This window comes from Heptranchias perlo, chromosome 40 (genome assembly GCF_035084215.1).
Source record: "Heptranchias perlo isolate sHepPer1 chromosome 40, sHepPer1.hap1, whole genome shotgun sequence".
NCBI classification, from domain to species: domain Eukaryota; kingdom Metazoa; phylum Chordata; class Chondrichthyes; order Hexanchiformes; family Hexanchidae; genus Heptranchias; species Heptranchias perlo.
In genome coordinates, this window is record NC_090364.1 from 2,021,701 (window position 1) to 2,043,216 (window position 21,516).

Below are 21,516 nucleotides of genomic sequence, written 5' to 3' on the forward strand. Positions count from 1 at the left end.
CACTGTCGGGGGTGCCGTCTTTCGGACCCCATCCGCCCTCTCAGGTGGACGTAAAAGACCCCATGGCCATTATTTCGAAGAAGGAGTTCTGACCAATATTTATCCCTCAACCAACATCGCTAAAACAGATTGTCTGGTCATTATCTCATTTCTGTTTGTGGGATCTTGCTGTGCGCAAATTGGCTGCCGCGTTTCCTACATTCCAACAGTGACCACACTTCAAAAGTATTTAATCGGCTGTAAAGCATTTTGGAACGTCCTGGGGTTATGAAAGGCGCTATATAAATGCAAATAGTTCGTTCTTTAAGATTGGAGGGCAATCTGAACTACAAATGAGTGAGTGCTATAGGAAGAGGAAAATATTAGAGATTTGTTACCCTCCCATTACAGGGGGAGAATTTCCACACAGTGAGTTGTGCCATATTTACACCAATGGAAAAAGAATTCACGCTCACTAACGGCCTGGAGAAGTATTTACACGAGAATTTCCTGGGTCAGCTCTCTTGCGTATCCATTGGTGTAGTGATTGGCGTAAAACGGGTGTATTCTGCTGGGTGCATGGAAATTGGAGTGCAGCCTTTCAAAAGTTGGTTCTGGCAGAAGGTTGCAGTGGGTGAGTAAGGAGCTGGGCTTAACTCAGTCACCTGGCTGTCAGTGAGCTCGGCTGCATGTCTCACCAATGCTTTTGTCCACCTTTCAAGAATGTCTATCTCATGGGTAACTGGAACACTGACAGTCTCATTAGTCCCAAGGGGGTAATGCTCACCCAGGCTTAGCTTGTAACTTCCTTTCCTGCAGATCCATCATAGCAATGGTGTTGGGCGGGGGGTGGGTGCAGAGGAAGAGGAAGATGATGATGAGGAGGAGGAACAGAGACTCATCTCCTTGAGGACCATGATGATGATGTAGACAAAGAGATTGATGATGAAGAGGGAGATGAAAGAGATTAATTGGGACTCAAGCCTGCCCATGAGTACCTGCAGAGACCGCCTGCCCTGTGTTTCTCTGCCCCAACCCCCTCAAACTCACCCCCTACGACACTTGCTTCTTCACTCCCATGGATCAGCTCAGATACCTTCTCTCAGGGGGAAAGTGATGGTGTTAATGAGGATGTAATTCACAGAGTGTGAGGGGAGTGTCTGAGAATGTGCCCCGTTCCCACCAGAGGCCGAGGATAAGGCTGCTCGCAGCTTCAGGGGTCGTGGGAGCCAGAACTCACGGCTACTCGCCAGAAAAGAAGGATCTTCGAGGAACGTCGTACCTACGTGCAGGCTCCGATGTCAGTCTCCAAGGATGTGCAGCGACTGATAAGTGTGACTCTCAAGTCTACAACTCTCATTTGTGGCAACAGCAGGGAGGCGTTCCCTCTGTTGCAGACTTCAACGGAGCAGCTTCATTGGAACCTGCAGCAGATCCCAAGCTAAGAAGCTCTGGTGGAAACGGGTCCACTCAGCTGGTCGTAAAAGATCCCATGGCACTATTTTGAAGAAGAGCAGTGGAGTTCTCCCCGGTGTCCTGGGCCAATATTTATCCCTCAACCAACATCTCTAAAAACAGATGATCTGGTCCTTATCTCATTGGTTACTGCATTTCCTACAACAGTAACTACTCTTCAAAAGTATTTCGTTGGCTGTAAAGTGCTTTGGGACGTCTTGAGGTCATGAAAGGCATGATAGAAATACAACTTCTCTCCTATAAATGAAGGGCTGCTTATCTCAACCAAGCACCTCCCAAACCCGTGACCTCCACCACCTAGAAGGACAAGGGCAGCAGGTACATGGGAACAACACCACCTGCACGTTCCCCTCCAAGTCACACACCATCCCGACTTGGAAATATATCGGCCGTTCCTTCATCGTCGCTGGGTCAAAATCCTGGAACTCCCTTCCTAACAGCACTGTGGGAGAACCTTCACCACACGGACTGCAGCGGTTCAAGAAGGCGGCTCACCACCACCTTCTCAAGGGCAATTAGGGATGGGCAATAAATGCCGGCCTCGCCAGCGACGCCCACATCCCATGAATGAATTTTTAAAAAGTATTGTGGCATGGGGCTGAATGAGGGCGAGAGGCTGAGTGAGAGAATGGGGCTAAATGATGGCAAAGTGATGGTTGAATGTGAGGGGTTGAGTGAGGCGAGAATGTTTCTTGAGTGGGAGTGAGGGGCTGAGTGATGATGAGGGGCCGAGTGATAATGAGGGGCTACATGAGAGCAAGAAGGGAGGGGGATCTTAGCAGATGAGCATCTCTGGCAAAACCAATGGGTTTTGGTGTGAGAGGAGGGGGGGTCCTAAAAGGGAAGGGATTGAAAGAAAAATAATTTAGAGAAATGGTGGAAAAGATAGCTTGGGATTTAGGGATTTGATGGTTAACAGTCCACTAAAAGAATGGAAAATGTACAAAGCAATCCTGAAGGCTGGGCTTCCATCTGGGATCGGCATGCAGTCAGAACACAGGCTGGCAAAACCATGTGAATTGGAACAATTTACAGTAAGACATGTCCTGTCTCCACTTAAAGCTCCAAACAGTCCCATTAATCGGCCGGTTGGAGGTTCAGTACAAAGTTAATTCCTCTTTAGTGCAAGTTGAATTTTCCAAATAATAAATCTGGTTTGTATCAGGAATCCACCGTTCCGCTGCTATTAATTGCTCCAATTGGACCATGGGCGCCGTGAAGGGAAAGTAGGAATATGAGAAGCAGCCTTCCTACAGGGCTTGGGTCCACCTCAGCTTATTCATTTACAGCAAAAATAAACCACCCTCCACAACAAAAAGTAAAGTTTTCACATAATCTTCACCCAGATGTTTTATCGGCTCTCTCCTCTGGATCCCTGAAGGTGCTGAGACTTGGGGTTATGGTTCCAGGGGATCTGGTTGTCCCCAGGGCTTCACCCAAGTGGCCTGTCTCCAAGAGGGAGTCTAGACAGTCGGTGTCTCCAGGGTATTCATTAGATGGACTGCACCCTGCCCTTTCCTAGTGCCCTCAGTCACACCCAGTGAGGGTCACTGGACAGTGATCAGGAGCAGGAACCCTGGCTGATTTCCCCTCTCTCTAACCCAGGGGTCACTGGACAGTGATCAGGAGCAGGAACCCGGGCTGATTTCCCCTCTCTCTAACCCAGGGGGTCACTGGACAGTGATCAGGAGCAGGAACCCTGGCTGATTTCCCCCTCTCTCTAACCCGGGAGACAGCTGAGCTGCTGTCCCAGTTTAACTCAGCACAGACTGGGGATTGAACCCAGGAATTTCTTGATTTCTGTGGTGCAGTTCATACCAACCGAATCATTGGGAAGTCCCAGCCCAATTCCAAGTGGCCATTGGCCCCAGCAGAGAACTGCCCCGAAATTATTGTCAATTATTTTTCTTTTTGTGGCCATCAGGGTGATTGTGTTAATGGTGAGGGGCATGTTTGTGACTGTAGCAGATATTATGCCACAAAAAAGGTAAGTGGCGTATCAGGTAAAGCACCATGTGGACATCCTGACCTCCTGAACCTGTTTTTGATCAACTTCAACCGTAGGAACTGGCCAAGGGTTTTTTTTAAATCTTTATTTTTGCCTCTCCCAGTGACTGCTGGTGTGTGAGGGAGTGCTGGGGTCATGGTTCACCGTGAGGGAAAGAGAAGGTTCGATTGACCAGCTGGTCTTTGCCTGTCCGTCATTTTGGTGTGTAAAACACTCCCGGGGCAGGTACAGCACGGGTTAGATACAGAGTAAAGCTCCCTCTACACTGTCCCATCAAACACTCCCAGGGCAGGTACAGGGTTAGATACAGAGTAAAGCTCCCTCTACACTGTCCCATCAAACACTCCCAGGGTCAGGTACAGGGTTAGATACAGAGTAAAGCTCCCTCTACACTGTCCCATCAAACACTCCCAGGGCAGGTACAGGGTTAGATACAGAGTAAAGCTCCCTCTACACTGTCCCATCAAACACTCCCAGGGCAGGTACAGGGTTAGATACAGAGTAAAGCTCCCTCTACACTGTCCCATCAAACACTCCCAGGGCAGGTACAGGGTTAGATACAGAGTAAAGCTCCCTCTACACTGTCCCATCAAACACTCCCAGAGCAGGTACAGGGTTAGATACAGAGTAAAGCTCCCTCTACACTGTCCCATCAAACACTCCCAGGGCAGGTACAGGGTTAGATACAGAGTAAAGCTCCCTCTACACTGTCCCATCAAACACTCCCAGAGCAGGTACAGGGTTAGATACAGAGTAAAGCTCCCTCTACACTGTCCCATCAAACACTCCCAGGGCAGGTACAGGGTTAGATACAGAGTAAAGCTCCCTCTACACTGTCCCATCAAACACTCCCAGGGCAGGTACAGGGTTAGATACAGAGTAAAGCTCCCTCTACACTGTCCCATCAAACACTCCCAGGGCAGGTACAGGGTTAGATACAGAGTAAAGCTCCCTCTACACTGTCCCATCAAACACTCCCAGGGCAGGTACAGGGTTAGATACAGAGTAAAGCTCCCTCTACACTGTCCCAGACAGTTAGATACAGAGTAAAGATAAAACTGTTGGAAATACACAGCAGGTCAGTCGGTACCTGAAAGAGAAAAGCCAGGTTAATATTTTGGGTTTGACCCTGCAGTCAGTATGGGATCATTAACCAGTCCTTTGACAGTGATTCTTGAAGCTTTATTTGAGGCACATTGTCGTGATGTGGGAAAGTTGATTGTAATGTAAGAAAATGCAAAAAAATAAAGAAAATGCCATTTCTGATCATTCACAACTCTTCAGATGGTGGTTTTGGAGGAGGTTCAGTGCTCTGAAAAAGGAGAAGGTGCAGCATCAGTCTTCTGTAAAACTTTAAATCCTGTCACCACTCTATCTCTTCTCTCTCTGTGCTTTAATCTCTGTCATTTAATCAGTTCACGGCTGATCTGAACCTCAACTCCCTTTTCCCACCTTTGTTCCATATCCCTCGATACCCAACAAGAATCTATCGATCTCAGTTGAAAGGTCCAATCGACCCCCAGCATTCACGGCCCTTTGTGGGGGAGAGTTCCAGATTCCCACTCCCCTTTGTGTGAAAAAGTGCTTCCTGATTTCACTCCTGAACGGCCGAGCTGTAATTTTAAGATTGTGCCCCCCTTGTTCTCGACTCTCCCACCAGAGGAAATCGTTTCTCCGTATCTAACCTATCAAATCGCTTTATCGTTTTAAACTCCTCAATCAGATCACCCCTCGACCTTCTGTTGAAGGGACAGCCTTAACAGTAGGTGGTGTGAAACTCGAAAATAGGACTTAGCACTCACAGGACAAGGGTCTGACAGGGATGCTGTTTCACCCTCTCCCACCCAATGGATATGTTATTCATCATTGATGAATTGAACTGATTGGAGTAATAACTTGTGATCTTTGAGTGTGTGCTGCAGTGCTGTGCTCCTCCCATCCTGCGATTGATGGCCCATCTGTGGATGTGGCTCGGCCCCAGGCACTTTGTCCTTATTTAACACAATGGTGTATGATTTGATTCACTAAAATTAGAACTGGAAAACAATGTGAATCACAGCACCAGCGTGCTTAGGCTGAAAGGACAAGTGAAATTGTTTTCCACAATTATGTGGAAAGTCTGGCTTTTAATCTTCATACACTGTTATGTTATCGAGGGACCGGCAGTGCCAGCAGCTGCAGGAACCTGTCGACATGTCTCAGTGAGCTGGGAGAAACACGTTCAGCTCAACTGGTTAATCCAGGCGAGATTAACCCTTTCACCCACCTGCCTTCCGTGGCAGCATTGCCATTTACTGGTAAATTGCCAGGAAAATTACAGAGTATTGCCTGTACTGGATGAGCAAAAATTTCCTCCAACTAAATATTGGGAAGACCGAAGCCATTGTCTTCGGTCCCCGCTGCAAACTCCATTCCCTAGGCCACCGACTCCATCCCTCTCCCCGGCCACTGTCTGAGGCTGAACCAGACCGTTCACAACCTCGGCGTCCTATTCGACCCTGAGATGAGCTTCTGACCCCATCTCCGCTCCATCACCAAGACCACCTACTTCCACCTCCGTAACATCGCCCGTCCCCGCCTCTGCTGCTGAAACCCTCATCCGTGCCTTTGTTACTTCTAGACTCGACTATTCCAATGCTCTCCTGGCCGGCCTCCCACCTTCCACCCTCCATAAACTTGAGCTCAACCAAAACTCTGCTGCCCCGTATCCTAACTCGCACCAAGTCCCGTTCACCCATCACCCCCTGTGCTCGCTGACCTACATTGGCTCCTGGTGCGGGAATGCCTCGATTTTAAAATTCTTATCCTTGTGTTTCAAATCCCTCCATGGCCTCGCCCCTCCCTATCTCTGTAACCTCCTCCAGCCCCACAACCCTCCGAGATCTCTGCGCTCCTCCTCTTGCGTATCTCTGATTTTCATCGCCCCACCATTGGCGGCCGTGCCTTCAGCTGCCTGGGCCCTGAGCTCTGGAATTCCCTCCCTAAACCTCTCCGCCTCCCTCTCCTCCTTTAAGATGCTCCTTAAAAACCTACCTCTTCGACCAAGCTTTTGGTCGCCTGTCCTAATATCTCCTTATGTGGCTCGGTGTCAAATTTTGTTTGATAATCGCTCCTGTGAAGCACCTTGGGACGTTTCACTACGTTAAAGGCGCTATATAAATGCAAGTTGTTGTTGTAGTAGTAGTAAGGATGGAGTTTGCACAATGTGCTGTCAACTCAGATTCGTGTCAAGGTCTCCCCGGTCTGCTGGCTGTGTCAGTGTCTGTTCAATGTGCTGGTGCACTCAACACAGTTCACATCAGTCCAGAGTGCATAGCACTAATTGGGCATAAACAGGATGTTTCATTCACAGGCTGTGAGGATGGCTAGTGTTGGAATAGAAATGTGTTTGGGCACTCTTCAGAGATTGAGGCACATTATTGGGATAGAGAGAACTTTACTCTGTATCTAACCCTGTACCTGCCCTGGGAGTGTGTGACGGGACAGTGTAGAGGGAGCTTTACTCTGTATCTAACGCTGTACCTGCCCTGGGAGTGTTTGATGGGACAGTGTAGAGGGAGCTTTACTCTGTATCTAACCCTGTACCTGCCCTGGGAGTGTTTGATGGAACAGTGTAGAGGGAGCTTTACTCTGTATCTAACGCTGTACCTGCCCTGGGAGTGTTTGATGGGACAGTGTAGAGGGAGCTTTACTCTGTATCTAACCCTGTACCTGCCCTGGGAGTGTTTGATGGGACAGTGTAGAGGGAGCTTTACTCTGTATCTAACCCGTGCTGTACCTGCCCTGGGAGTGTTTGATGGGACAGTGTAGAGGGAGCTTTACTCTGTATCTAACCCTGTACCTGCCCTGGGAGTGTTTGATGGGACAGTGTAGAAGGAGCTTTACTCTGTATCTAACCCGTGCTGTACCTGCCCTGGGAGTGTTTGATGGGACAGTGTAGAGGGAGCTTTACTCTGTATCTAACCCGTGCTGTACCTGCCCTGGGAGTGTTTGATGGGACAGTGTAGAGGGAGCTTTACTCTGTATCTAACCCTGTACCTGCCCTGGGAGTGTTTGATGGGACAGTGTAGAGGGAGCTTTACTCTGTGTCTAACCCTGTACCTGCCCTGGGAGTGTTTGATGGGACAGTGTAGAGGGAGCTTTACTCTGTATCTAACCCTGTACCTGCCCTGGGAGTGTTTGATGGGTCAGTGTAGAGGGAGCTTTACTCTGTATCTAACCCTGTACCTGCCCTGGGAGTGTTTGATGGGTCAGTGTAGAGGGAGCTTTACTCTGTATCTAACCCTGTACCTGCCCTGGGAGTGTTTGATGGGTCAGTGTAGAGGGAGCTTTACTCTGTATCTAACCCGTGCTGTACCTGATGTGCAATTGTTTGATGCTGTCGCCGACAGTGGAAAATTTTCATTGGCTTCAGTTTAATGAGCAGAAAAGTTGCCCTCGTTGCCAAGAGGCGAGAGCTGACTCAGCCGCTGAGTTTCTCTCTCTGTGGGTGAGATGTTTGGTGTTTCGGAGACTCTGCTGGTGTCGACCCTCCTGTTGAATGAATTCTCTTCACTTTGTGTCCTGACACTATGTGAGTGCCCTCTGCTGGCCAAGCCAGGACTGTGCTGGTGTCCTCAGACAGACGGACGGTGAAGGCTGGAGGTTATGGGACTTTATAGCGGCTCCCACACAAAGACTCGTTATATTACAGTAACAACAACTTGCATTTATATAGCGCCTTTAACGTGGTGAAACGGCCCAAGGGGCTTCACAGGAGCGATTATCAAACAAAATTTGACACCGAGCCACATAAGGAGATATTGGGACAGGTGACCAAAAGGTAGGTTTTAAGGAGCATCTCAAAGCAGGAGAGAGAGGCGGAGAGGTTTAGGGAGGGAATTCCAGAGCTCAGGGCCCAGGCAGCTGAAGGCACGGCCGCCAATGGTGGAGCGATCAAAATCGGGGATGTGCAAGAGACCAGAATTGGAGGAAGGCAGAGATCTCGGAGGGTTGTGGGGCTGGAGGAGCCCGAGTGATATGCATTAATTACAGATATCCCAATGTTTAACGGATGGCGGCCCTGTCACCCACCTTCTCATTGCTCTTCATGAAGTCGTTGCAGAACTTCCGTATGGACTCGGGGGTGACCTCAGTGGCTTTTATCACATCCACTGACTCAGTCAGAACATAAAAGAGACAGATAACTGGGAGGTCCACTTCCTTCACATTGAAATATGAAATCACACGATTATTTCCTTTCAAGTCTGTGTCAACCAGAATAAAAATCACCTGTGAGGGATCAGAGGGTGAGCTGCAGTTAGTGTCTACACCAGGTGAGTTTAGGAGATAAAAGCTGATATCAGCAATCACATGATTCCTTCCTGAGAATCTGCCACTTGTCACTGGCAGAAAGCCAAACCTCGTTTAAATTCAAACCGACCTCCCCCACCCCCCAACAAGCTCCCTGATGTGTTGTTAGGAATTAGCAGGACTCGAGAGTGTGGGAATTATTTCGGGCTCCTCGAGGTGAGGGATGTCAGTGCTGGGAACAGAACACTCTCCATTTGAGGCACAGAGGAGGTAACATTAGGCGACCCGCCTCGGGGGGGGGGGGGGAGTCTGAGAGGGTCGGAGCCACGTTCAATGGAAAGTGAAGGTGGGCGGAGTGTAAAGTGGGCGCCCAATCCGATCCTGTTAACTTCCTGCATGGGCAGGTTAGGTTAAAATGACCCCTCCTCGTGTCAGCGTTAAGATCTTGCAGGTCAGTGCAGCAAGGTGCAGAATAGAGCTCTCTCTATCTGCCCCATAACGTCCGTCAGCCCCCCCCAAACCTCAGAAGACGCCCCCTGCTGCACCCGCTTCACTTCCCACACCACCCACTGGACTCCGAGAGAGATGGACAATTTACTGCCGTGTTGTGCTCGACCAGACAGTGTATTTGCTGTGAGATTATGTCCAGTAGCAGCGGGATTGAGACTTGCCCACTTTCACTGGTCTCAGCTGGATTTAAACCCAGGCCACAGATTGCTCCTCACAGCAGGACTATGGGGAAAGGGCAGGGGAGTGGGACTAATTGGACAGCTCTTTCCAAGAGCCGGCACAGGGGTGATGGGCCGAATGGCCTCCTTCTGTGCTGTATCATTCTATGATGGGGATAGACATGTCCACATGTATATAATTGCTCTGCCTGTGCTCTAGATGGCTGTGTTTTTGGAGTTCCAGTTTGTTGCTGCAGCCCAGCAATTCACCCAGTGACGCAGAGACAGGATGGATTCCCTCAAACTCTTGGCATCACTCTCTGAAGTGCAAGCTGTTGAATTAAATGTCAAACAAAACAAAGGTACAATTGTATGAAGTGATAAACCCAGCCCTTCGTAGACCAGGTCTCCGCCTGCTCCATGTTACCAGTCGCTCACCTTCCCCTTAAACTCAGGGGCAACTGCCTTGAACTTCTTCAGCAAGGGCTGATATTTCTCCGATTTCTTACTCACTAGAAGCAGTAGATGATAGGGAATCCTCGAGCCAAAAATCTGGGATGCATCCTGGGGAGAGGGGGAAAAAAATAATATTTTCAAGAGTTTACATTCAAAGAAGGTATTTTTCCCAGAGTCATTGTACTTGTCGAGGTCCAATCACACATGGTTCATTGTACTGGGTGTACTTGTGTTGGGGGCACTGAGTATTTAGCAGCTGGGAGAATTTGTTTGGTCTCTGGGGCTTGGCTGGATTGGAGGGGACAAAGTCTCCTGGCTTTATTCGTTGGTGGTGCTTGTTGTCGGGACAGTTGCCAACTCTGGTTGGACATATTCTGGGAGGTTTCATCACATGACCTCCCTCCATCAACTTCCCCACCCCCTCGCTCCCGCCATTGGTCGCCCGACACGTCCATCCAGATCGAGCTGCACCTTCCCACGGCCAAATAGAAAGTGATCAGAGTCTATGTTACCCGATTGGACGATTGTAGACTGTTCCATCTCCAATATTGTTATAACTAATAAAGAAATTTTTTTTAAGAACAATATTTTTTAATGCCCTATGATTTTTCTCCCCAGCAGTGTCCTGGAAATACATCTTTAATTCCCAGAGACTCCAGGACAATCTGGGAGGGTTGGGACAATTGTCTTTGCCTGGCTTAAGGTGGTTTGCGAGACGGGTGAGAGAGGTCAATGACCCATCTTAACTCATCCATGGAGAACAGACTGACGGATACTCTCCAATCACAGCCTCTAACTCCTTCCTAAATAATTCCAGGGTTCCCCCTTCACTGTCTCACCTGGGATCCATCCCATGAGTTGCTCATTATGCAAAGGACATCAGTCCTAAATTTACTAGTGTGACCTCATGCCCCCTTGTCCGAGCGTTACAGTTTAATTGGAGGTCGTGTATTGGTTCAAACTAGAGTCATGTCCAAGCCCAGAAACGGGCCGCTAGGCTCTCGGAGTCTGCACTGGTGTTTAGTTGCGATTCGGATTGAGTTGAAAGCCTGGTGCACGTCCCCGGAGTCAGTAGTAGCAGAGATTACCATGTGATTGTATTCAGTCACCAGGTGCATTTCATTGTGTCGCAGAAACTGAAGAATCGGTGTTAAATTTGACGCCAGCCCTCCGTCCTCAAATTGATAATCAGCACGTGGTTCATCAAACTGAAAGAAAGGAAGAGTAAGTTAAGAGATATTCATCCCTTTCATCTCTCTTACAATGACAATAAAACTCACAATCTAAATGGCATTCACAGACCGCCATGTTTTTGCCAGTTTTGCCCCCTTCCCATTTTTCTGGGATCCAATTCCGGACATTAGTCACACTCTGGTACCTCGATCCAGTGCCATTCTCAATCTGTGAACCAAAGTGACGGTTGGTGGACTACTCGACACTGGAGGGCATCACATCCACGACTAAACCTGTCCTCATCTCATGTCCGTCCATGTTCACTTTTAGCAAAGGTCATTGGGAGTGGGGAACTTTGGCTGACTTTCCCCCCTCCCTAGCCCAGGAACACTAAGATCAACATTAGCCCCAGTTATTGCTCTGGCTGACTCAGCTAATTCGGGACAGACCAAGAGTCGAACTTGAGACTTTCTGCTCCATATGGTTCAGTACAACACAAGGCAGTGCCTTAAACCATCAGGTGAGTGTCAGCCCTCTATCTAATGTAAAATATAATTTAATAGAATCATAGAAAGGTTACAACACGGAAGGAGGCCATTCAGCCCATCAAGTCCGTGCCGGCTCTATGCAAGAGCAATCCAGCTAGTCCCACTCCCCCGCCCTATCCCCGTAGCCCTGCAAAATTTTTCCTTTCAAGTACTTATCCAGTTCCCTTTTGAAGGCCATGATTGAATCTGCCTCCACCACCCCCTCAGGCAGTGCATTCCAGATCCTAACCACTCGCCGTGTAAAAAAGTTTCTCCTCATGTCACCTTTGGTTCTTTTGCCAATCACCTTAAGTCTATGTCCTCTGGTCCTTGACCCTTCCGCCAATGGGAACAGTTTCTCTCTATCTACACTGACTATACCCTTCATGATTTTGAATACCTCTATCAAATCTCCTCTCAGCCGTCTCTGTTCCAAGGAGAACAACCCCAGTTTCTCCAGTCTATCCACGTATCTAAAGTCCCTCATCCCTGGAACCAGTCAAGTAAATCTTTTCTGCACCCTCTGTAAGGCCTTCACATCCTTCCTAAAGTGCGGTGCCCAGAACTGGACACAATACTCCAGTTGTGGTCAGACCAGTGTTTTATAAAAGGTTCATCATGACTTCCATACTTTTGTACTCCATGTCTCTATTTATAAAGCCCAGGATCCCGTATGCTTTTTTTAACCGCTTTCTCAACCTGCCCTGCCCTGCCACCTTCAACGATTTGTGCACATACACCCTGCATTCCCGAACCCCTTTGATGGAATTCATTGAATTTATCCTTTCCTTTTTTCCCTTTAGTTTTGGGAGAGATTGAAAGACACCAAAAGATGTGGAACCATTCCTTCCACTGTGGGCACCAAACGCTCCCTCCCAGATTCAGATACAGCTGCGCCAACAATGTAACCACCACCAGTCTAACGGTGCCCATGGGTTAGAGCCGTACCAGTCTCTCCCGCTGGGCATCAACGGAGACAGAGAACCTGGAGGCAGCTTCCAAGACCCATGAGAAGCAGTTGTCCACTGAGGGAGGACAAGGTAAGTTGGCCCTTTGCTATTTCCCAACGTGTATTCTGGTGGTGACTGATACCTGGAGTGACCTCTGGGAACTGATCCGAGGAGCTCAGAGCAGAAGTACTTGGATGAGGAGCATAACACTGCAAAGCATGAGCCGAGGGAGCGGAATTGTCTTTGTGAGGTATGAAAACATGGAATGAAAGCTAATTTTCAGACCCCTTACGCGTCAAACAGGAACTGTGCACAATTTGTATGGTAAAATTCTTGGGGGGCGGGGGGGTGAAAATGTAGGGGGACGATTTACCACCCCGATCCTGCCGATGATGATGTGGTCGATGGTATCTTCCCCTGGGGCGTACCCGGGGGGGCCAGAGCACCCACCTGAGTCAACAGATAGGACCCTTCAATATGCAAATAGGGGTCCTCTGATGCACATAAGACCCCGGTTGCCATTTTAGGACTCAACTGGGCTTCCATTGAAGTCAATGGTACTGAATATCGGGCGGGGCGTATAACGGGCGGACGATGTACTGAATATCGGGCGGGGCGTATAACGGGCGGACGATGTACTGAATATCAGGCGGGGCGTATAACGGGCGGACGATGTACTGAATATCGGGCGGGGCGTATAACGGGCGGACGATGCACTGAATATCGGGCGGGGCGTATAACGGGCGGACGATGCACTGAATATCGGGCGGGGCGTATAACGGGCGGACGATGTACTGAATATCGGGCGGGGCGTATAACGGGCGGACGATGTACTGAATATTGGTCGGGGGCGTATAACGGGCGGACGATGTACTGAATATCGGGCGGGGCGTATAACGGGCGGACGATGTACTGAATATCGGGCGGGGGCGTATAACGGGCGGACGACGTGACACTGCCCCATTTTAGTGCTCACGTTCAGGTCGAATTTTACAGCCAGCAGATCCGTCCATCAGTCTGGGCTGGATTTGATCCCAGGTCCTAGAGATACAAGAGTCTCACTAACTCACTGCGCCCAGTTCCCACACATGAGAAAATTGAAGGCAAGCTCGTGAAGTCACCTTTCCAGGTGTTTAACCTCTGGAGGTGGAGTTTTCTTCTTTTGACGTATTCCTGACTGTGGAATGAAATGTGGAAAATGTTTCCACTTGTGGGAGAGTCCAAAGCGAGGGGCCATAAATATAAGAGAGTTATAATAAATCCAATAAGGAATTCGGGAGAAACTTCTTTACCCAGCGGGTGGTGAGAATGTGGAACTCGCTCCCACAAGGAGGAGTTGAGACGAAACATCGATACATTTAAGGGGAAACTCGATAAACATGAGGGAGAAAGGAATAGAAGGATATGCTGATAGGGGGAGATGAAGTAGGGAGGGAGGAGGCTCGTGTGGAGCATAAACACCAGCATAGGGTACAGTAGTATAGTGGTTATGTTACTGGACTAATAATCCAGAGTCATGAGTTCAAATCCTGCCACAGCAACTGGGGAATTTAAATTCAATTAAATAAAATATGGAATTGAAAAAGTACTAGTATCAGTAATGATGGCCATGAAACTACCGGATTGTCGTAAAAACCCATCTGGTTCACTAATGTCCTTTAGGGAAGGAAACCTGCCGTCCTTACCCGGTCTGGCCTATACGTGACTCCAGACCCACAGCAATGTGATCGATTCTTTATTGCCCTCTGAAATGGCCTAGCAAGACACTCAGTTGGACAATCTCGCTACGAAAAGACATAATAAGTATAAAACCGGACGGACCACTGGGCACCGGACACGACAAAGGCAAACCAAGCCCAGTCGACCCTGCAAAGTCCTCCTCACTAACATCTGGGGACTTGTGCCAAAATTGGGAGAGCTGTCCCACAGACGAGTCAAGCAACAGCCTGACATAGCCACACTCACAGAATCATACCTTTCAGCCAACGTCCCAGACACTTCCATCACCATCCCTGGGTATGTCCTGTCCCACCGGCAGGACAGACCCACCAGAGGTGGCGGTACAGTGATATACAGTCAGGAGGGAGTGGCCCTGGGAGTCCTCAACATTGACTCTGGACCCCATGAAATCTCATGGCATCAGGTCAAACATGAGCAAGGAAACGTCCTGCTGATTACCACCTACCGTCCTCCCTCAGCTGATGAATCAGTCCTCCTCCATGTTGAGCACCACTTGGAGGAAGCACTGAGGGTAGCAAGGGCACAGAATGTACTCTGGGTGGGGGACTTCAATGTCCATCACCAAGAGTGGCTCGGTAGCACCACTACTGACCGAGCTGGCCGAGTCCTAAAGGACATAGCTGCCAGACTGGGCCTGTGGCAGGTGGTGAGCGAACCAACACGAGGGAAAAACTTACTTGACCTCATCCTCACAAATCTACCTGTCGCAGATGCATCTGTCCATGACAGTATTGGTAGGAGTGACCACCGCACAGTCCTTGTGGAGACGAAGTCCCGTCCTCACACTGAGGACACCATCCAACGTGTTGTGTGGCACTACCACCGTGCTAAATGGGATAGATTCAGAACAGATCTAGCAGCTCAAAACTGAGCATCCATGAGGCGCTGTGGGCCATCAGCAGCAGCAGAATTGTATTCCAGCACAATCTGTAACCTCATGGCCCGGCATATTCCTCACTCTACCATTACCAACAAGCCAGGGGATCAACCCTGGTTCAATGATGAGTGTAGAAGAGCATGCCAGGAGCAGCACCTGGCGTAGCTAAAAATGAGGTGCCAACCTGGTGAAGCTACAACTCAGGACTACATGCATGCTAAACAGCAGAAGCAACATGCTATAGACAGCGCTAAGAGATTCCACAACCAACGGATCAGATCAAAGCTCTGCAGTCCTGCCACATCCAGTTGTGAATGGTGGTGGACAATTAAACAACTAACGGGAGGAGGAGGCTCCGTAAACATCCCCATCCTCCATGATGGCAGAGTCCAGCACGTGAGTGCAAAAGACAAGGCTGAAGCGTTTGCAACCATCTTCAGCCAGAAGTGCCGAGTGGATGATCCATCTCGGCCTCCTCCCGATATCCCCATCGTCACAGAAGCCAGTCTTCGGCCAATTCGATTCACTCCACGTGATATCAAGAAACGGCTGAGTGCACTGGATACAGCAAAGGCTATGGGCCCCGACAACATCCCGGCTGTAGTGCTGAAGACTTGTGCTCCAGAACTAGCTGCGCCTCTAGCCAAGCTGTTCCAGTACAGCTATAACACTGGCATCTACCCGACAATGTGGAAAATTGCCCAGGTATGTCCTGTCCACAAAAAGCAGGACAAATCCAATCCGGCCAATTACCACCCCATCAGTCTACTCTCAATCATCAGCAAAGTGATGGAAGGTGTCGTCGACAGTGCTATCAAGCGGCACTTACTCACTAATAACCTGCTCACTGATGCTCAGTTTGGGTTCCGCCAGGACCACTCGGCTCCAGACCTCATTACAGCCTTGGTCCAAACATGGACAAAAGAGCTGAATTCCAGAGGTGAGGTGAGAGTGACTGCCCTTGACATCAAGGCAGCATTTGACCGAGTGTGGCACCAAGGAGCCCTAGTAAAATTGAAGTCAATGGGAATCAGGGGGAAAACTCTCCAGAATGCATTGCAGCAACTCGCCAAGGCTTCTTCGACAGCACCTCCCAAACCCGCGACCTCTACCACCTAGAAGGACAAGCGCAGCAGGCGCATGGGAACAACACCACCTGCACGTTCCCCTCCAAGTCACACACCATCCCGACTTGGAAATATATCGCCGTTCCTTCATTGTCGCTGGGTCAAAATCCTGGAACTCCCTTCCTAACAGCACTGTGGGAGAACCGTCACCACACGGACTGCAGCGGTTCAAGAAGGCGGCTCACCACCACCTTCTCAAGGGCAATTAGGGATGGGCAATAAATGCCGGCCTCGCCAGAGACGCCCACATCCCATGAACGAATAAAAAAAAAGACCAGTTGGTCCGAATGGCCTGTTTCTGTGCTGTACATTCGATGTATGTAATTCCACCGAGAAACAGAAATCCCAGCCTCACTCTTACCTTCTTGAAAAGACTGATGGTGTTCTTGGTGATATTATACTTCTCCCAAACAGCGACGTTATAAGTGACGGCAAACGGTAAGTTTCTCACCGTGCGAACCACTTCATTGAAAGCTTCAGCGTCGATGGACTCCAGATCCTGCCGGAGTGAGAGGGAGGAAAAATCAGAATGGAAAACAAACTCGGAATGCTCGGTGATCAGGAGCAGGAACCCTGGATAATTACCCCGCCCCCGACCCCGCCCCCGACCCCGACCCCGCCCCAGCCCTCGCTCCCGCCCCCGACCCCGCCCCTGACCCCGCCCCCGACCCCGACCCCGCCTCCACCCCGCCCTTGCCCCCCCAACCCCGCCCCTGCCCTCGCTCCCGCCCCCGACCCCGACCCCGACCCCGCCCCCGCCCCGCCCTTGCCCCCCCAACCCCGCCCCAGCCCTCGCTCCCGCCCCCGCCCCCGCCCTCGCCCTCGCTCCCACCCTCCCCCGCCCCCATTCCCGCCCTGCCCTCACCCCCCTGTCTTCCTCCCCCGCCTCGCCCCGCCCCCGCCCTCGCCCAGATAATCTGTTTTAATGATGTTGGCTGAGGGATAAATATTGGTCAGGACACTGGGGAGAACTCTCCTGCTCTTGTTTGGATAGTGGCCATGGGATCTTTTACATCCACCTGAGAGGGCAGACGGGGCCTCAGTTTAACGTCGCATCCAAAAAATGGCACCTCCGACAGTGCAGCACTCCCTCAGTACTGCACTGGGAGTGACAGCCTGGATTATGGGCTCAAGTTTCTGGAATGGGACTTGAACCCACCACCTTCTGACTCCAAGATGAGAAATTAAATAAAAATGGTGTGCACGTGTGTGTCTGTGTGTGTGTCTGTGTGCACGTGTGTGTGTGTCTGCGCATGTGTGTGTCTGTGTGCATCTCTGTGTGCGCATGTATGTGTGTCTGTGTGCATGTATGTGAATCTGTGTGTGTCTCTGTGCGCATGTGTGTCTGTGTGTGCATGTGTGTGTCTGTATGTGTGTATGTGTGTCCACATGTCTGTGTGTCCATGTGTCCGTGTGTGTATCTGTGTGCACATGTGTGTGTCTGTGTGCATGTGTGTGTGTCCATGTGTGTATCTGTGTGTGTCTGTGTGCGCGTGTATGAGTGTCTGTGAGTATGTGTTTGTGTCTTTGTGCGTGTATCTGTGTGTGCGTGTGTGTGTGTGCGTGTCTGTGTGTGCGTGTCTGTGTGTGCGTGTCTGTGTGTGTGCGTGTGTGTCTGCATGCGTGTGTGTGTCTGTGAGTATGTGTTTGTGTCTTTGTGCGTGTATCTGTGTGTGTGTCTGTGTGCGTGTGTGTCTGTGTGCGTGTGTGTCTGTGTGTGTGTGTGTCTGCATGCGTGTGTGTGTGTCTGTGCACATGTGTCTGTGAGCGTGTGTATGTGTGTGTGTCTGTATCTGTGTGTGTGTCTGTATCTGTGTCTGTGTGTCTGTATCTGTGTGTGTGTCTGTGTCTGTGAGCGTGTGTCTGTATCTGTGTCTGTGTGTGTGTGTGTGTCTGTGTGTGTGTGTCTGTGTCTGTGTCTGTGTGCATGTGTGAGCGCTGAGGGGGGGTGAGAACCAAGATTAAAAATAATGACCAGAGAGTTGAACCACAAACCTTGATAAAGCCGATAACAGTAACCTGGGCCCCGTTGATGAAATCTTTAGCACTCGTTACATTGTTCAGCAACCTCACTGTTCTGGACTCATCTGTAAAAGAATCACAATAAGACCCCTCTGAGAAAGACCCCTCTGACTGAGAAAGGATTCCTTTCTTCAGAAATATAACCTCATACGTGTTCACACTGATGTTTCTTTTCTTTGAAGGTTATGGGGAGATATGCTTCATATCTTTAAAATACTGAGAGGAAAGCAACATGTAGCTGAAAGCAGGGATGAGGAGAGACTCGAGAGACATGGGGTCCTTTTCATTAGAACAGAGAAACTGGAGGAGTTGTGATAGAGAGGACGGCCTGGAATTATTCCAGAAAGAGTTGGATGCTGCGGAGGTTGGGTTGCGATACCTGTAGGGTCTGTCTGGATGGAGGAGCGAGGATTGACTGATGACCTTCCTCACTGATATCTATCTACTGATCCCAAATCATCTCACGTACTTTGATGAGCAGCCACTGTGTAATGTAGAAAAATGCAGCAGCTGATTTTGGGCACAGCAAGGTGGCTCTTTATCAAGTAGCACCATGGCGATCTTTAACATCCACCTGAGAGGGCAGACGGGGCCTCGGTTTAACATCTCAACCGAAAGACGGCACCTCCGACAGTGCAGCACTCCCTCAGTCCTGCACTGGGAGCGTCGGCCTGGATTTTGTGCTCATATCTCTGGAGTGGGACTTGACCCCACGACCTTCTGACGCAGGTGCGAGTCTCTGGGATTTTTTTAACTGCTCTTGTGCTGTAGGACACGTGTAACTTGCAGCTTGTCCCTCTCTCTCTCCCCCTGCCGTTCACTCTTTCCCCCCATGCTGTGTGTAGCCAAAGTGAATTCAATAATTTGCTTTGAGATCAATAACTCCGGAGGTTTCAGGTGCAACGAGTTCCTGCATTTTTCTCATGGGTAATTCATCATTACTGACACGGTCACAGAGTGTAGATCGAGTGCTGGATTGTTCTAGAAGGATGCACACAGTGTAACATGTTTGGCCGCTGAATTCTTTTGCCATAAACGTTCATTAAAGTAACGATTGTCAGGTGTGGCTCAGTATGGAAATGCAGGGCCGGTTTATGAATGAAGCTCCCAGCTCAGGTAGGTCCCCGGTGTGGGCCCCGGCCTCTGATTTACCCAAACTCAGTCACCTATCATTGGCCTCAGCATCCCCCAGTTCAGAAGAAAGATCAGGCTGATTCTGCAATCCCTGGTCGAGCAGCCGATTCCACGTCAACAAAGAGTGAAATGGAAGTTTAATTTTTGTGTGGGAGGGTATTTATTATTCTTTTCCCCTCTCCTCCTCTGAGGCCAGCCCGTAACGAGTACCAGCCCGTAACGAGTACCAGCCCGTAACGAGTACCAGCCCGTAACGAGTACCAGCCCACAATGAGTACCAGCCCGTAATGAGTACCAGCCCCTGGTGAGTAACAGCCTGTGGTGGGCACCAGACCGTGGTGGGCACCAGCCCCTGGTGAGTAACAGCCCGTGGTGGGCACCAGACCGTGGTGGGCACCGGCCACTGTCTCCCTGGTACCCAGGTGCCTCGAGTTGCCTCTGTTTATCCCGGTGACTCCACCTCATTGTTCGACCTTGACTCCCTGCCTCGCAGTGACGGCTTGGCCGAGTTGGGTAAATGGTTGACGGGGAGGCATGGAGAGATGTCCACGCCTTGTGCCCAGTCTGTGTCGCAGTGCGCCACACGGGCAAAGTGTGCGCCCAGAGTGAAAGCTGGGTGAGGGTTGGAATCTGGAGACACTGAATATGGCGACAGATCGTTCATTTAAAACAGGATTGTGTGAATTGAATCGATTGGCGATTGGGTCAGCAAATGCTTAACTGACACGTTACCTGCACTCAGCACCGTTGAACAAACACTGGACAAATCGCTGTACAAATAAGAAGTTTAAACAGTCCCCTGAATTTGAAGCCCTCCCCTCATGACCGACCCCCTCTGATCATCCAGCAGCTTCCTACCTTTGGGGGGAAGTGGCCTTTCGAATTTTTTCTCTCTTTCCTCCGATTTTCCTTCCGCTTCTCCTCCTTTCCCTTCGTCATTGACCAGAGCCTCATCGTCCGCCCAGACGGAGCAGAGGGAAAGCAGAGCGAGGAGCAGCAGAGAACGAGTCGTCATACTGAGCGGGAACACACACGCACTGCCAGCTGGGACTGCCCGACCTCTGCAATTGATGTGTGGCACTGGAGCCTGGCGCTGATATATTGCTAACCCTTGACCTCGGAGGCATCAGGTGCCTCCCATTAGGCGAGGTCATCACTAAAAGTCTGTGGGAACAGGGCAGGTGTTGGGCACAGTATCGGAGACTCTCATTGGCAGCGAGCTCTCCCATCGTCACTGTAATAAAGTACTGGGGGTTCGCAAGGTTGTTTTGTTGAGTTAAAAAAAACGATTGCATAAAACGACCAAAAAATTTAGTGGAGAGAGAAAAAATAGACTCTAGATACTGGAAATCTGGAATTAAAAACAGAAAATGCAGGTCCCTCGGTGGCTGAGATTGAGAGGACTGGTTAATATTCCAGCTGGTCCACTTCCAGGTCCAAGTCCAGTTCCAGCTTCTGCTCCAGCTCCAATTCCAGTTCCAGGTCCAGTTCAAGCTCCATGTCCAGGTCCAGGTCCAGGTCCAGGGCCGGGTCCGACTGTGTTGGGTCTAATACAGAATGGAAGCAGTTTCTTTATGTAATACCTGCCCACGACTCACACCTGGCGATATTATCGCACTGTCGTGTAGCGTTCCTCTGTCCGTGATAATCCGCTCATTTTAAACGGGAAACACCTCCAATGAAATAGAGGGTGGAGAATATGTTAACGCACGTCTGTAATATCACCAACTATCACTGCCCGTCTGGACGGATGGTGATCTGTACCCTGGACAGATGGTGGTCTCAGTCCTGGATGGATGGTGATCTGTACCCTGGACGGATGGTGGCCTCGGTCCTGGATGTACGGTGGTCTGTACCCTGGATGGATGGTGGTCTCGGTCCTGGACGGATGGTGGCCAGTATCCTGGATGGATGGTGGTCTCGGTCCTGGACAGATGGTGGTCTCGGTCCTGGACGGACGGTGGTCAGTACCCTGGACGGACGGTGGTCTCGGTCCTGGATGGACGTTTGTCTCTCTGGGGTTCAGTCTGTGGTACCCACTCCATTCCAATGACTCACCGAGTGACAGCGAGAGTCAGTGGGCCATT

At 50.1% G+C, this 21,516-nt stretch overlaps 1 protein-coding gene across 1 annotated transcript; it reads right to left on the reverse strand.

Moving 5' to 3' along the window:
- Positions 1–4,657: 4,657 nt before the first annotated feature.
- Positions 4,658–20,444, reverse strand: LOC137305403 (endoplasmic reticulum resident protein 27). The gene is made up of 7 exons (XM_067974233.1): positions 20,288–20,444; positions 18,269–18,360; positions 16,635–16,772; positions 10,968–11,087; positions 9,862–9,987; positions 8,537–8,734; positions 4,658–4,775 (listed from the first exon to the last, which is right to left on the reverse strand). Exons 1-7 carry the CDS (start codon positions 20,442–20,444, stop codon positions 4,734–4,736), a joined length of 873 nt encoding a protein of 290 aa, XP_067830334.1. The 3' UTR covers positions 4,658–4,733.
- Between the last annotated feature and the right edge of the window lie 1,072 nt (positions 20,445–21,516).